General features: G+C 44.7%; 1 protein-coding gene and 1 pseudogene across 1 annotated transcript in view; one reads left to right on the top strand and one right to left on the bottom strand.

The window, feature by feature from the left end:
* The window catches only part of LOC111237439 (regulator of G-protein signaling 3-like), a 14,434-nt gene extending 3,702 nt beyond the window's left edge, over positions 1 to 10,732 (top strand). The window contains exons 5-17 of the mRNA XM_022766524.1: positions 298 to 564; positions 1,794 to 1,833; positions 1,908 to 2,176; positions 2,439 to 2,522; positions 3,202 to 3,313; positions 3,570 to 3,739; positions 3,854 to 4,415; positions 4,506 to 4,729; positions 7,090 to 7,136; positions 7,212 to 7,310; positions 8,852 to 8,913; positions 9,024 to 9,190; positions 9,272 to 10,732. Of these exons, the coding sequence (XP_022622245.1) occupies positions 298 to 564; positions 1,794 to 1,833; positions 1,908 to 2,176; positions 2,439 to 2,522; positions 3,202 to 3,313; positions 3,570 to 3,739; positions 3,854 to 4,415; positions 4,506 to 4,729; positions 7,090 to 7,136; positions 7,212 to 7,310; positions 8,852 to 8,913; positions 9,024 to 9,190; positions 9,272 to 9,505 (2,337 nt within the window). The 3' untranslated portion in view covers positions 9,506 to 10,732. The remainder of the gene's footprint in view (positions 1 to 297; positions 565 to 1,793; positions 1,834 to 1,907; positions 2,177 to 2,438; positions 2,523 to 3,201; positions 3,314 to 3,569; positions 3,740 to 3,853; positions 4,416 to 4,505; positions 4,730 to 7,089; positions 7,137 to 7,211; positions 7,311 to 8,851; positions 8,914 to 9,023; positions 9,191 to 9,271) is intronic.
* Positions 10,733 to 11,138: 406 nt separating this feature from the next.
* Positions 11,139 to 11,854, bottom strand: LOC111237438 (annotated as a pseudogene).
* Positions 11,855 to 16,076: the final 4,222 nt, after the last annotated feature.

The raw sequence follows: 16,076 nt of genomic DNA, 5'->3' as shown, positions 1-16,076 counted from the left end.
CACACACACACACACACACACACACACACACACACACACACACACACACACACAAACATAAACAGAACCATTCAGTAGCAGTGATGTCTTGGAGCCAGTGGTGGAGTCTGAAGATCTTCTTCATCAGCATCATCATCATCAACCTGAATATTGAGACTTTTATTTTGATAGTTCAGTGCACCTAGTTTTACTTCCTCCTCCACTGAGAACCTGCTGGTCTGTGCTGTCAGATGACAGATGAGCTCAACGGTGAAGCTAGCAGTCTTTATGCTAAGCTAACATTCCTTTGTCTCCTAGACAACGGGCAGGAAGTTGCTGCCTCACCCCACCCACAGTAAACATGGCCGCAGACGGGATCAAGGGTCGAGGGTGCATTCCACTTTGGGAGCTCTGGGTTCTCTGTGGAGGGACAGAAAGGAGGACCAGGAGGAGGAGGAGGAGGAGGAGGAAGTACAGGACATGACTGAGTACTCCCCACGCACCACCACACTAAAGGGCACCCGTGTGACATCATCAAATGGAGACAATTACATCATCCTGTCACCTGTCAGTCCAGGAGGACAGGTGAGTCTGACGAGGCGGCATCATAAACATAACACAGCCGATCACTTGACTTGGAATGAGAACATGAAACCTTTCAACTGACTGAGAACATAACTGAGAACCTTTCATCTGAACTAGAACATAACTGAGAACCTTTCACCTGAACTAGCACGCAACTGAGCACCTTTCACATGACTGGGAAAATAACTGAGAACCTTTCATCTGTTCTAGAACATAATGGAGAATCTTTCCCCTGACTGAGACCATAACTGAAAACCTTTCACCTGAACTAGAATGTAACTGAGAACCTTTCATCTGAACTAGAACATAACTGAGAACCTTTCACCTGAACTAGCACGCAACTGAGCACCTTTCACATGACTGGGAAAATAACTGAGAACCTTTCATCTGTTCTAGAACATAATGGAGAATCTTTCCCCTGACTGAGACCATAACTGAAAACCTTTCACCTGAACTAGAATGTAACTGAGAACCTTTCATCTGAACTAGAACATAACTGAGAACCTTTCACCTGAACTAGCACGCAACTGAGCACCTTTCACATGACTGGGAAAATAACTGAGAACCTTTCATCTGACTGGGAAAATAACTGAGAACCTTTCATCTGACTGGGAAAATAACTGAGAACCTTTCATCTGTTCTAGAACATAACGGAGAATCTTTCCCCTGACTGAGACCATAACTGAAAACCTTTCACCTGAACTAGAATGTAACTGAGAACCTTTCATCTGAACTAGAACATAACTGAGAACCTTTCACCAGAACTAAAATATAACCAAGAACATTTCACCTGACTGAGAACATAATTGAGAACCTTTCACCTGAACTACAACGTAACTGAGAACCTTTCATCTGAATGAGAACATAACTGAGAACCTTTCACCTGAACTACAACGTAACTGAGAACCTTTCACCTGAATATGAACATACTGAGAACAACATTTTCCTGCATATGACCTAACCCCAACCTCGAAGATACTTTTACCTGACCTAGAACATCACCTTGAACCTTTTACCTCTCAGCTCGGATCTTTGTCCAGTCCACAACTGAGAACTCACAGTCTGAAGCACAGGTAGAACCTCACCATGGAAGCTGACACTGACCTAGAACATAACCACCAGTCAAATAGAAGAAAATTGTTCTAACACTTTAATGCTGTGAAGAACTCCTGTGGTGTTCTGATGTGACAGTACGAACGTTCTCCATCTGTTCTGTGTCTGTGTTCCAGCTCTTGCAGCCAGTTTATCATGACAGGAACAGGACGATTGGTGAGTATTGATCGCTCTGAACATTGTTCAGTATATTTATGATAAACTCATGTATATGTGTCATCAATTATCAGGTCGTCTGTACCAGACCCACCCCAGCAGAGGTCAGAGCCTCCTACACGACTCTCAACCCGAGTCATCATGGCAACCATTCACCAGCCATACCTCCACCCTGCCCCCACCCCCCTCCTCCCCCTCCTCATCTTCCTCCTCTCCAGGTGCACCCAGTAACTATGGCAACTACCAGAACTGCACCATCGTCCAATCACACCTGCCCTGCTCCACCTATGGAACCTATGTCACACTGGCGCCCAAAACCCTCATCTTCCCCATCTTTGTCCAGGTCAGAACATACAACCTTTAACCTGATCCAGAACCAAGAAGAACCATTCGAGACCCTTACATCTAGCCTCAAACATCTTCATTCAGGTCACAACACAGAACCACTTCCCTGACCTTTGACCTTTGAGTTATAATCTAGTTTAGAAACTGAGATCATGAAAACAAAACATTAAAACGGAAGCCCCTCATTTAGCCCAGTAGCCTAGAGCATCAACTTTAGAACCAAAGACATTTTCATCCACCTGTTGTTCCTATTTTTTTAGCCTCTGGATCTGTGCAGCCCAGACAGAACCCTGCTGATGTCAGAGGAAATGGTTCTGCACCAGGCAGACTTGCTGCCTGCAAAGGTAACAGTACTGGATATATACTGCAGATGTACTTCAAATACTACTGCTGCTAACAGCACCACCAACAGTACTACCAAGCTAACGCTATTGTAAATATACTGTAAATATTCAGTAGATATACTGTAAACAGTACTGTTCATAGTACTGCTAACTGTTATTGATCGATTCTGCATCAGAGTTCTGCAGTTTTTATCCTCATGAGTGGAAATGTTGTTCAGTAAGAATCCAGACTGAACCTGATCCTGAAGGACTCAATGACCTCAGAGACCTGAACCAGGATCAGTTTCACTCTAATAGATCTTACTGCTGACACACACACACACACACACACACACACACACACACACACACACACACACACACACACACACACACACACACACACACACAGTTTCTGGGAACCTGCAGTGTTTTAGTTTCACATTTTCAGTAACAGTGAAGATGAGTCGTCTGTGGAGTCTAACATTAGCAGGTCAGAGGTCAGAGTGACATCACATTCAGACCACGAGCACTGACATGGACTCCTGTACAGGAAACGCGTCTGGATTTGATGATGTCACTGTGGTTTGTGTGTCTGTTGTCTCAGGTTTTGTTACAGCCATGGATGTGTGTGTGTGTGTGTGTGTGTGTGTGTGTGTGTGTGTGTGTGTGTGTGTGTGTGTGTGTGTGTGTGTTTCAGGTGACAGTGTTGATCTACAGTGACCTGCTGTTGTTGACCAGAGAGGACGAAGCTGGACGCTGCAACGTCCTACAGAGTCCACTGTACCTGAACACACTGCAGCTCAGAGAGGGTACCACCATTATTATTATTATATTTATTTTTGTTATTATTGTTGTTGTTGTATTCATTGTCATTGAAGCTGCTCCACCTCTACTTCCTACAGACCTCTCAGGCATGTTGTTGTTGTTGTACACACAGTAACATGTTGTTGTTGTTGTTGTTGTACACAGAGTGATGTGTTGTTGTTGTTGTTGTTGTTGTACACACAGAAACATGTTGATGATGTTGTTGTTGTACACAGAGTTACGTGTTTTTGTTGTGTTCAGTGTCATCAGAGCCGCTCCACCTATACTTCCTGCAGACGTCTCAGATGTGTTCCCATTGCGTCTTCAGTCTTGAGTCTTTCAGCATCGAGCAGAAGGTCAGAGTTCGTCTGTGTCTCCATGACAACATCCATCACCAGCTGGTCGCCACGGAGACTGCACACAGCCATCAGGTACAACAGAGGTTTACTTTGATGCTACACCTGTGAGGTCTTTGAGACTCACATTAACATGAACACACCCCCCCCCCCCTCTCTCTCTTTTCCCCTCCCCCCTCCCCCCCCTAGCTTTCAGACCTCCCCTCAGACTTTGGCCTCCTCTCTCTCAGTCAGTCTGACCCCGTCTATCGTCCCTCCTCTCCTTACTCGTCCCCTGATCCCCCACTTTGCCGCCCCTCCTCCCCCTACTCCTCCCTCTGTGATGCTCTCAGACCTCCCTCTCCTTACTCCCCAAGCTCTCCCTTCTCCTCCTCCACTCCTCCTCCTCCCCCCTTCTCCTCTCTTTCTCCATACACCTCCTCTTCCACCTCACCTTCAACCAGGACCATCACTGCTCTACCTCACCTCCTCCCCCCACCTCCCCCAACCTCCATCTCCACCCAGAGGAGTCCGGTCTGGAAGGATAGAGGGAGAGCAGAGGAGGAGGAAGAGGAACGGCAGCAAGGGGAGGGGGAGAGTGCCTCTGAAACATCAGAGAATGTGGGAGGTGTTTGGGGGCGGGGCCTTCTTCTGAGCCCCCACCATTTCAACATGAAGGAGGAGGAAGAGGAGGAGAGTAACGATGATGAAGAGGAGGAGGGGGAGGAGAGAGGAGCTGCTGAGGAGTTCACCTCCACCTACAGACCTGCAGGTCAGTGAGCTGAAATGTCATTTGATCTAATGCTTCTGTTGTGTTTCCTGTCTGGTCCTTTGATTGATTGATTGATTATTTGTTATTCAGTTCTGCATCGCTCGCTCTCTGAGGGTTCTCTGCTGCAGGAATCTCGATCGCCCCGCTTCCTGTCTGACAGCACCATCCACCGACTAACCCGTTCCTCGACCTTTGACCCTGAACCCAGCACAGAACCCATCACCCAACCCCCCTCCCCCCACACTCTGAGGAGACAGCTGACAAGACGGGGGGGGTCTCTCCACCAAATGCTACTGCTGCTTAATGGCCCCAAGGTAGAGACCAGCAGAGACCACTAGAGACCCATTATGGGCCAGGACAGACACGTAAAACCAGCAGAGACCAGTACAGACTAGACAAAATCAGTATCGACCAGAACAGAACAGTACAGACTAACAGACCAGTACGGAACCAGTAAAGAGCAATCTAGTCTAGATTGATCTCATATAGTCAGGATAGCAGATATAAGCACAGTCCAGTATAAACACGTGGAACCCAGAAGAGAACAGTAGTGACTAGAAGAATCCAGTAGAGACATCTAAAGTCCAAAAGACTCTGCCAGAGAGCAATCTTAGAGTCTTACAGTACCAGGTACAGTCTGGTAAACCAGGGGGAGTCTGACAGAACCAGTAGAGTCTGATAGAACCAGGTAGACTCTAATAGAACCAGTAGAGACTGGGGCGTCGCGTAGCGCAGGCGCCCCATATATAGAGGCTACAGTCCTCACTGCAGTCGGCCCCCGGTTCGATTCCCGCTTTGGACGGCCCTTTCCTGCGTGTCATTCCTCTGCCTCCCCATCTCCTGTCTCTCTACTGTCCTGCCCAAAAAATAACTTTAAAGAACCAGTAGAGTCTGATGGAACCAGGTAGACTCTGTGTCAGGTTTACACCACCTAAGACATTTAATACTGACACAAAGAAGAGAAAGACAAGAGCGTTATTTCTTACTCGCGAGGAGAACGGACAGAGATATGCTCAGTTACAATCTCCAACTCCGTCTCCTCTCTTTTTATTATCACACCAGGCATTCCTTAGTTACAAGGCATTGCTTATCTTAAAGAACTGAGAATCACACAAAAGCAATATGACGGGTGCCTGATGATACATTGTTCAAATGTTCATCCCATGATGTAGAAGTAGAACAATCAGGCTCCAGTCTGCTCTGTGCATCGTGATCCCCTTTATCAGCTACTCCCTGTAACACAACTTCATCACAAGACAGACTGTATGCATGATTATAGGACTGTAAAGCAGGATACATGGTTAATTAGTAAATATGAGATAAATCCATATATACAATTATTCCAACACTCTGATAGAACCAGTAGAGTCTGATAGAACCAGGTAGACTCTGATAGAACCAGTAGAGTCTGATAGAACCAGGTAGACTCTGATAGAACCAGTAGAGTCTGATAGAACCAGGTAGACTCTGATAGAACCAGTAGAGTCTGATAGAACCAGGTAGACTCTGATAGAACCAGTAGAGTCTGATAGAACCAGGTAGACTCTGATAGAACCAGTAGAGTCTGATAGAACCAGGTAGACTCTGATAGAACCAGTAGAGTCTGATAGAACCAGGTAGACTCTGATAGAACCAGTAGAGTCTGATAGAACCAGGTAGACTCTGATAGAACCAGTAGAGTCTGATAGAACCAGGTAGACTCTGATAGAACCAGTAGAGTCTGATAGAACCAGGTAGACTCTAATAGAACCAGTAGAGTCTGATAGAACCAGGTAGACTCTGATAGAACCAGTAGAGTCTGATAGAACCAGGTAGACTCTAATAGAACCAGTAGAGTCTGATAGAACCAGGTAGACTCTAATAGAACCAGTAGAGTCTGATAGAACCAGGTAGACTCTGATAGAACCAGTAGAGTCTGATAGAACCAGGTAGACTCTAATAGAACCAGTAGAGTCTGATAGAACCAGGTAGACTCTAATAGAACCAGTAGAGTCTGATAGAACCAGGTAGACTCTGATAGAACCAGTAGACTCTGATAGAACCAGGTAGACTCTAATAGAACCAGTAGAGTCTGATAGAACCAGTAGACTCTGATAGAACCAGTAGAGTCTGATAGAACCAGGTAGACTCTAATAGAACCAGTAGAGTCTGATAGAACCAGGTAGAGTCTGATAGAACCAGTAGAGTCTGATGGAACCAGTAGAGTCTGATGGAACCAGTAGAGTCTGATAGAACCAGTAGAGTCTGATGGAACCAGTAGAGTCTGATAGAACCAGTAGAGTCTGATGGAACCAGTAGAGTCTGATGGAACCAGTAGACTCTGATAGAACCAGTAGAGTCTGATAGAACCAGGTAGACTCTAATAGAACCAGTAGAGTCTGATAGAACCAGGTAGAGTCTGATAGAACCAGTAGAGTCTGATAGAACCAGTAGAGTCTGATAGAACCAGTAGAGTCTGATAGAACCAGTAGAGTCTGATAGAACCAGTAGAGTCTGATAGAACCAGTAGAGTCTGATAGAACCAGTAGAGTCTGATAGAACCAGTAGAGTCTGATAGAACCAGTAGAGTCTGATAGAACCAGTAGAGTCTGATAGAACCAGTAGAGGCTGATGGAACCAGTAGAGTCTGATAGAACCAGGTAGACTCTAACAATCTGTTGTTCCGTTTGTTCAGGACTCTGAATTCAAGAATCTTCAGCTGAGGAAGAAGACCAGGACTCTGTACGTAAACAAATTTGTTTTTGTTATTGTTTTTGTTTATACTTCCTGTTTTTGACTCTGTCTTTGCCTCCTCAGAGCTGCTGATGTTCGCAGTCGCCTGGCGTTTCTACGTCGACGGAAAAACAGTACCTGTTTCCATGGTAACAGTTTGGAGAAAGCTCTGAGAAACAACAGGTAGGAACACATTCCCTCTACATTCCCAGACCTGAACCTGATCCTGACCTGTACCTTAAGACCAGAGGCCTGTACTACGAAGCAGGATCTGAGGTTATCAGGTAACTTCAGGTTTAACTCTGGGTTTTCAGTCCTGCGACTGTGGTTCACTTGTTACCAGGGTAAATCACCATGGTAACTTACGCCAAACTCCTAACCTGCTCCGGTGCAGGTTAACTTCAGAGGATCAGATCAAAACCTGTCAACAGCCAAACTACTGACCAATCAGATCACTGGAAAAACTGAGTCATCATTCCTATAGGATCCTGACAGGGACAAAAGAGTTTATAATAAAGTGATCAATAATAATGAGCAGTAGATATAAAATATAAATCAGTGGAATAGTTTTCCTGATTGAGTCTTTCCATGTGTCTCTCTGGTTTTAAAACAAAGCTCCTAAAAAATGCACAGAGAGTTTATCATGCTAAATAAATAGCCTATATAATAACTATTATTTTAATTTTAATTGAACAAAGATTCTTTAATCAGACAGGATTCTTGACAGTGATGAATCTTTTACTCTCTTCTTCATCACTGCAGCTCAGAACAACATGAGACTGTGACACGACTGGAAATAAAAACTAAACCTCTGATGTCTTTGATTAGAACAATTAGCCACATGCAGTTAATTATTTCATCATTATAATGAACATTTCAGTCGGTCAAGCTCATCAGACATCAACTACTCCTCTCCTCTTCCTCTCCTCTCTGCGGGAGAAACAGTCTGACATTATCTTTAACTGTTTTACCTGCATCACATGTTCATAGTGAAAACACTCAAATGTAATGATAATTCATGCATTTATTTACAATATATCTTTAGATTGACTTTAATAGAAATTATATTTAGACATAGTTTTATTCCAGTCATGTGATCATATTGTCTACATTTTACCCTCTTGAATATCACTTTTGAATGTGGTTATAACCGAATTTACTGGCAAGTATCAGCATTTCTTCTCATATAATATTAAGAACTTCATTCATGGTTCAGATGATGTTGCTTATAATTAACAACTCCACCTCTTTCACATGAACGTGCTCATAGCTGGACAGGTAAACCCAGGGTTAACTGAGCCAGGTGATAACCTGCTTCGTAGTACAGGTTATCAGGATGGCCAATGTTAGGTTCACTTAAACCAGATAACTAAAAGTTATCCTGGGTATTAGTACAGGCCTCAGGTCTGAACCATCAAACATATAACCTAGTAAAGACTGGTTCTTATATGTTGTATACTGGATCCAGCTGGGTCCTACTAAGTCTTACCAGTTCGAACACAGTTCTTAATGGTTCTGTCTGGTTCCAAGGGAGTCCTACTGATTTCAGCTGGTTCTAAGAGGGTCCAGCAGAGGGTCCAGCGTTTGTCCAGCAGATTCTTACTGGTTCCTGCTGGTACTTACTGGTTCCTGCTGGTACTTACTGGTTTCTGCTGGTTCCTGCTGCTTCTTACTGGTTCTTGCTGGTTCCAGTGGGTCTGAGGTGTAATTTTTTTGTTTTTCAGACCATCTCTGGGGGAAGTGCTGAGGTGGGCGGAGAGTCTGGAAACTCTGCTGACCAATCAGTGTAAGACACTCTACTTCCTGTTCAACCAATAGTCAGTGAGGGGCAGAGCCTACGTAATGACAGTGTGTTTCTATTAGCTAAACAATCTCATCACCGTTCTCATTGGTCAGATGGTCTGGTGGTCTTCCGTCACTTCCTGAGATCAGAATTCAGCGAGGAGAACCTAGACTTCTGGTTGGCTGTGGAGAGATTCAAGAGGACATGCCCCCTCAGCAAGATGGCCACCAGAGCTTGGAAAATCTATGATGAGTTTATTTCAACCAAAGCAGCAAGACAGGTACCTGTCTGTCTGTCTGTCTATCTGTCCTGTGTTTGGTCCATTGACTGGTCTTATGATGCCACCTTCCTCTGTCTCCAGGTCAATGTGGACTCGTCTGTCAGAGAATCAACCAATCAGAACCTGCATCTTGGTGTGAACCCCACCTCCTTCCAACAAGCCCAGGATCAGATTTTCAGCCTGATGGAGACCGACAGTTACCCGCGATTCCTCCGCTCCCACCTCTATGCCCAGCTTGCCAATCGAGGCATGCAGACCGCCACAGTGTTGGGCAATCAGAGTGGAGCTGGGTCTGTGCATGTCAGCCAATCATAAGAGTGAAGGACGATGATCAGCCAATCGAAGGCTCAGATCTGATCAGAGCATCTCATTGGCTGGCCATTATCTTCTGTCATCTATTCAGAGAAAAACCAACCGATAATAGACACTATCCGTCCAGGTGCATTATGGGAAATGTAGGGTCCAGTGTTTTTGGACTAAAAGTCAGGAGCTCGCCACCTCCTCCTTCAGATTTCTGGTTTTAATATTTTTAATAGAAGCGTTGAATCAGTTTGTAAAATCTTTACTTCACTGAGTCAAATGTTTGTTACATGAGAAGCTTCATGTTTTCCAGATGTTTTTCAGATGATTTCCAGATGTTTTCACCATTGATTTCAGAAGTTATTGTTTATAAACATCTCTTCATCTACTTGGTGGATTGACTTTCCCTCTGGTGCAACCATCAGGTCACATACAGAACAACTGATGTTCCCATCAGCCCTTGCTGTACGCTGTGTTAACTGCCAATAAGCCAGTGTTAGCATGCTAACGTGCTAAACTAAAATGGTAAACATAGTAAAAATTTTACCTGTTACTAAATATTAGCATGTTAGAACTGTCATCTTAGGCCTGTTAGCATGCTGATGTTAGCATCGACTGGTAGCCTGTTGTTTTTTGAATAAACGTCATCAAACACCGTCACAGAACATCCAGAAAAAATGTTTTTATTTACTCAAAATTGATTTACTCCTCATTAACATCCAGAGTAGAACCAGTTGATGTAGAGCTAGATGAAGTAGAACCAGTCGACGTAGAATCAGTCGACGTAGAGCCAGTTGACGGAGAACCAGTCGTTGGTGAACCAGTTGATGTAGAACCTGTCTGAAAATCAGGAAAATAATAAATGAATAATAAGTTGTTTTTCAGATATTTAATTTTAATCTAGAATTTAGTGGAGTAGATGTGTCCTGTTGTTACCTGAACCTCCTCAGGTGTGTCTGCTCACCTGTTAAATAGAAGACATGATGAAGTCTAATGGAAACTAAAAAATAAAGACGACTCAGCTGGGCCTCCTGCTTCTTCTTCTTTGGTTTTATTTCACTGCAAATCTCTGTCCTCCAGCAGGAAAACTGAACACCTGAAGGTGTCAGTCAGGTGTAACCAGGTAATAACAGGTTTGTGCCTGTGTGTGAAGAAGCAGCAGCAGCAGAAGAAGAAGCTGTTGTCTCTGTGATTCTTATGATTCAATAAGAGAGACAGAAAGAAAAACAGAGAGAGAGAGAAAGACACAGAGAGGGAGACAGAGAGAGAGAGAGAGAGAGAGGGAGAGAGAGAGAGGGTGAGACATTGAGAGAGGGAGACAGAGAGAGAGAGAGAGAGAGAGGGTGAGACAGACAGACAGAAAGACAGACAGACAGACGACTGACCTTTGTTCTATCATCATTTACACAGATTCACAGTCGTCAGTCTCTGTCACAGGAACGTGTTCATGTCTGTTGACGTTTCATCATGTTCTAAAGCAGTTCTCAGTTCCTCTGGTTCCTACTAGAATGTATTAGTTACATTTAATCACAGTATCACTGATATGACATCTGTGTGTGTGTGTGTGTGTGTGTGTGTGTGTGTGTGTGTGTGTGTGTGTGTGTGTGTGTATTAAATACTGTGATGAACAGACGAATCAACAAGCCTCTGTCTGCAGGGATGTGTTTTATTACAGAAACAGGACAAACAGCAGAACGCTGATCCGGACCCTCAGATCCTCAGACAGTGTTTTCTATCCGGCCAGGATGTGTTTGACAAACTCAGTATAGTTGATGTGTCCATTGGCGTCCTCCTGTCCCACCATCAGCCGGTCCACCTCGTCCTCTGTCATCTTCTCTCCCAGCGTGGCGAGGACGTGGCGTAGCTCCGCCCCCATCACTGTGCCGTTCCCCTCCTTGTCGAAGACCCTCAGACCCTCCACGAAGTCCTCGAAGTTGCCCTGCTCCTTGGAGCGTGCAACATGCTGCAGCATGGGCAGGAAGCTGTCAAAGTCCAGCAGCTTGACGTTCAGCTCCTCCGCCTTCGGCCTCCCCAGCAGCTTCAGCACCTCCTCGTTGGTGGGGTTGTGACCCAGTGCTCGCATCACGTCTCCACACTGGGCATAGGTGATCTTCATCTCGCCGGTGGGCGTCTCGTCAAACAGCGTGAAGGCGTCTCTGAACTCTTCGATCTGGTCCGGACTGAACTCCACCACGATGCTCTTCAGATCCACCTCCGGAGGTTTGGACTCCGGCTCTACGGGTTTAGGAGGTGGGGGAGGTTCCTCCTTCTTCACCTCCGTCTTCTTCACCTCCGTCTTCTTCGGTTCCACTTTCTTTGGAGGCATGCTGCTGCAAAGTGGAGGACGGAGGAGGTAGACGAGTCGGGCTGTTTATAACAGCCAGAGGCGGGGCGAGCAAGGATGGAGAGAATGACGTAGAGAGAGAGAGAGAGAGAGAGAGGAGACAGCGGCCGACCAAAGATGGAAGAAAATGAGAATAGAAACACTCAGGAGATAAGAGACCGAAGATAAGGAGCTTCCAGAGGCAGCTGAACTGGTCTGAACCAGTCTGAGCCGGACCTGAGACTCAGTCTGACTCTAGTTAGTGTTGTGTTACCACATGATTGTTCTCCTCTGGCCCAGCATATGCCCGGATCCACGGCCCAGATCTGGCCCACATATGGCATGACTGTCAGATGCTACTTCCACATCTGGACCAGTTTGGTGCAAAGCTGGACTCTGCCCAGATGTGGAAATATGTGGGCTAGACTCTGTTTAATTTAGAAAATCTTTGATTTCTTGATTCAGCTGGTTCTGGTGCACAGCTAGACCCGGATGGGGCAGAGTCTCGGACTTGGACTGGGACCAAGGATTCGGGCCTCGCAGTAAATGGAGAACATGGTGACACCTCAGGATCCTGGTTCTGGTCTCATTCAGGATCTGTCTGAGTAAATGTCAGTAAATGGGGAGGGGTGGGGGGGTCAGGTCTTCAGTCTATTTCAGTGCCTTTATCTCCTGAGGTCTTGGTCTCTGTGTGTCATTAACATTCCCCACTGTGATAAGGACTGTGATTACCCATGATGCTCTACAGACGCCCCTCCCCCACCTGATGTGATCAGGACCTGGGGAGTTCAGTTTAAAATAAACTGTTGATGTGTGTCAGCCTGGATTCAGTTAAAATCTGTGTTGTTTACCAGCTGACTGATCTCCCACAATCCTTCACTGTAAACGAACGAGTCACTGAGAGGAAACTACACCAGGGATTTTCAGAATAAATGTGAAATATTTCACATTTTATGAATCATTCGTAGAATAAGTTTCAAGAATAAAGTTTTATCATTATTCAATCACAAACAGGAAACAGGAAGCAGGGACATTGTTGTCACATGGTGTCACAACCATTTCAACAACAGTTCAGGTCCTCTAATTTACAGCTGGTTAGTTACCTAGGTTACCATATCAAAGTTCACATGTCACTGACCACGACACACAGGATTATTATCAGACTGCTCCATACTGATCACTGATTGGCTCAGAGAGAGGAAGGTCATATTATTGATGGACATCACTGATGGATTCTGGGATACCAGTAGAATCTGGAAACAGAGACAAATCAATCAATCAATCAATCAATCAATCAATCAATCAATGCTTCGTAAATCAATACTAAATCAACTATTATATATATTATATATTGATCCATCTGTTATTGTTCCAAGCTCAACTCCTGTTGTTTTAAGTGTGCTGTATAAACTGTGATGTCACAGTGACATCACACTCATGTTGAATCAAACGGTTTGATGACTGGTCACTAATATCAACAAATCAATACCTTATTGATCCTTCAGCTGCAGTTTTTCTCTTATGACTGGACTCAGATCAGCAAATACCACCTCCTCATCTCTGTCTGCATCCACCTGCAACACACACACACACACACACACACACACACACACACACACACACACAGACACACACACACACGTAAAACATTTATACAGATTTACTCACTGAGATGAGTTCAATCAAGACTTCGGTGTCAGCAGGTGTAGTGTACCTGTATCAGCAGCTGTGTCTTTCTGTAGTATCTCCTGACTGAGACAATGTCTGTCTGAAACGTGTCCAGGCGTCTCCAGAGGGTGTGGCTACTGTATCCTAGGAGTCCGAGTCGAGACGCTCGTTGCTGCAGACGACAGCTCAGCGTCTTGGTAGCGTAGAAGCTGCCTCTCATAAAAAAGAATAAGGTTGGGCGCCAGACAGGCAAGAGTTAATGATCTTAAACCTATCAATATTTAAATTATTTATATTAATTCCCTTTAGAGAGAGCACAAAACCCCAGCTGCTCGCTTACTTCAGGGCTACAAAAATCACATTAAACCCAGGTGTCTCATATTCATATATTAAATAAGTCAGCAACCACAAACAAATATCATCATCCTCATTAAATTACTACATTAATACTGGTCTTTAGTAATCAGTCAGCAACAAAAACAAATATCATCATCATCTTAATTAAATCATTAATACTGTCTTTAGAAATCAATTTACAGAAATTAAAATAATCAAATCACAGAAATTAAATTCACTCCGTAATCGGGCTCATAATAACTATAATCACAGGCTAGCAGTTTAGCCTCAGTTTAGGTGGAAGGAGTTCAATTCAGTGCAGTTCATTTCAGTTCATTTCAGTTCATTTCAGTTCAGTTCAGTTCAGTTCAGTTCAATTCAGTGCAGTTCATTTCAGTTCATTTAGTTCAGTTCAGTTCAAGTTCATTTCAGTTCAGTTCAGTTCAGTTCTATTTCAGTTCAGTTTCAGTTCAAGTTCATAGGAGGCCTGTGGGGTGTGGGTATATGAGGATGGGTGAGAGGGTGTAGGAAAGAATGAATGCAATTGAATGAATGAATGCAATGGAAGTCAGTGGGGTTTTGAGATGAGTATAAGTGTGTGTGTGCATGTGAGGGGCAGGTGAGTTGAGCAGTCAGCTGGAGAAGCCTGGAGAATGAGGGTGAAGGGACTTATCTGAAAGGAGTGCGGCCTTTGACCTGGACAGAGAGAGGTGTTTTGGCTGAGATCCAAACCGCCTGAGACTGTCGCCTGTTCCCCGGAGCTCAATCCTCTCTCCTTAACCGATCCTTTTGTTCCTTTCTTTTGTGTTTCTTTTTTCACCTCCAGTTTACTCAGAGTTTTCAGTTCCAGATCCCAGTACTGGTTTTTTTCCTTCATTTCCTTTTCTCACTTCTCACTGAGTCTCTCACTGTTTCTGCTTCAGCCTCCTTTGTTCTCCTTTGTTTGAGCTTTTTTTTTTTTTTCCAGTTCAGGTGTCTCTCATTTGTAACCTCTCCTCCTCCTCTTTGTGTGATGTCACTTCTCTACTCACATCCTGCCCTGCTACACTCCTTCCCCCTTCGCCAAGACCACTAATGGTGGTCGTTCAGATTTCCTCCTTCACCTTAGTCCAAAGAACACCTGAAATCCTCGTCCTCAGAACTTTCCTGGAAGATCTCTTGCATCTTTTTCCTTTCTATGTGCTCCAAATCCTCTGCAGTGGGGTAGAAAGGCCGCAGATTTGAGACATGTACAGTCCGTACATCCTCACCAGTATCCTCCAAAACCACACGGTAGTTAAGGGTCCTAGTTGTTGCACAACTCTGTAAGGTCCTTTCCATTTCCGTGCCAGCTTAAGCTGTGAAACTTTTTCCCAGCATGTGACTGAGGAAAGGTTCTTATCCACACTCTTTGCCTTGGTCTGAAACCACATCACGGCGTTTTTTGTTGTAAGCTCCGCAGCTGCCTTTGTTTTGACTTCCTTGATGTTTTCCTCTACATCAAGCTTTGAGTTGGCCAGCTGATGGACAACATCATAGGCAGGGGCATTAGGGGCCAAACTTTAGCTTTCAGGACCTTATCCAGGGGACTATTAAGTTTTCGGCCAATTTGCAGTTCAGCAGGAGTAACTCCTGTAGTCTCTTGAAACCGCCAGAGTTAATAGCAAACCTGAACTCTGACAGATACTGATCCCATTTAGCATGATTATTGTCCCACATAAGAGGCGATCATATACTTTTCAAAGTACGATTACCTCTTTCCGTCATGTTAGTTTGTGGGTGATAGGCGGTGGGTGAGTTTGGGCGTTACAGTCCATTGGGCGCAGAGTTCCGGAACACCTCAGACACAAACTGAACGTCCTCGATCAGACAAAATGTAATCAGGAACGCCCCATCTGGGTGAAGATCTCATTTTTCAGAAATCAGGGCCACAGTTTGGGCGGTAGCAGTTCTTAGGGAGTCAGCTCAACCCAGCGAGTAAAAATAATCCACCACAACCAGAAAGGTACTCATCGCTCTGTGGACTTCTGGCAGAGGCCCATCAGGTCTTATGCCGAGCATTTCATTCGAAGGTGACTTTGGTCTGCTGAATTTTCCCAGCCGTTTCTGGTTGTCAGCTTTGAGACCTGACCAAACCATAACACCGCTTTGATGAAAGTTTTCACCTCTGTCCCAATACCAGGCCAATAATGCTACCTCATAAAGACGTTTATAAGTTTTGAAGATGCCGGCAATGACCACTGAGAGGGCTTTTCATGATAATCTCGTGAGTAACTCCTG

Source organism: Seriola dumerili, unplaced genomic scaffold (genome assembly GCF_002260705.1).
Source record: "Seriola dumerili isolate Sdu_G_001 unplaced genomic scaffold, Sdu_1.0 BDQW01000866.1, whole genome shotgun sequence".
Taxonomy (NCBI): domain Eukaryota; kingdom Metazoa; phylum Chordata; class Actinopteri; order Carangiformes; family Carangidae; genus Seriola; species Seriola dumerili.
The sequence above is the reverse complement of the archived record's forward strand: the minus strand, read 5'-3'. Positions and strand labels throughout refer to the sequence as shown.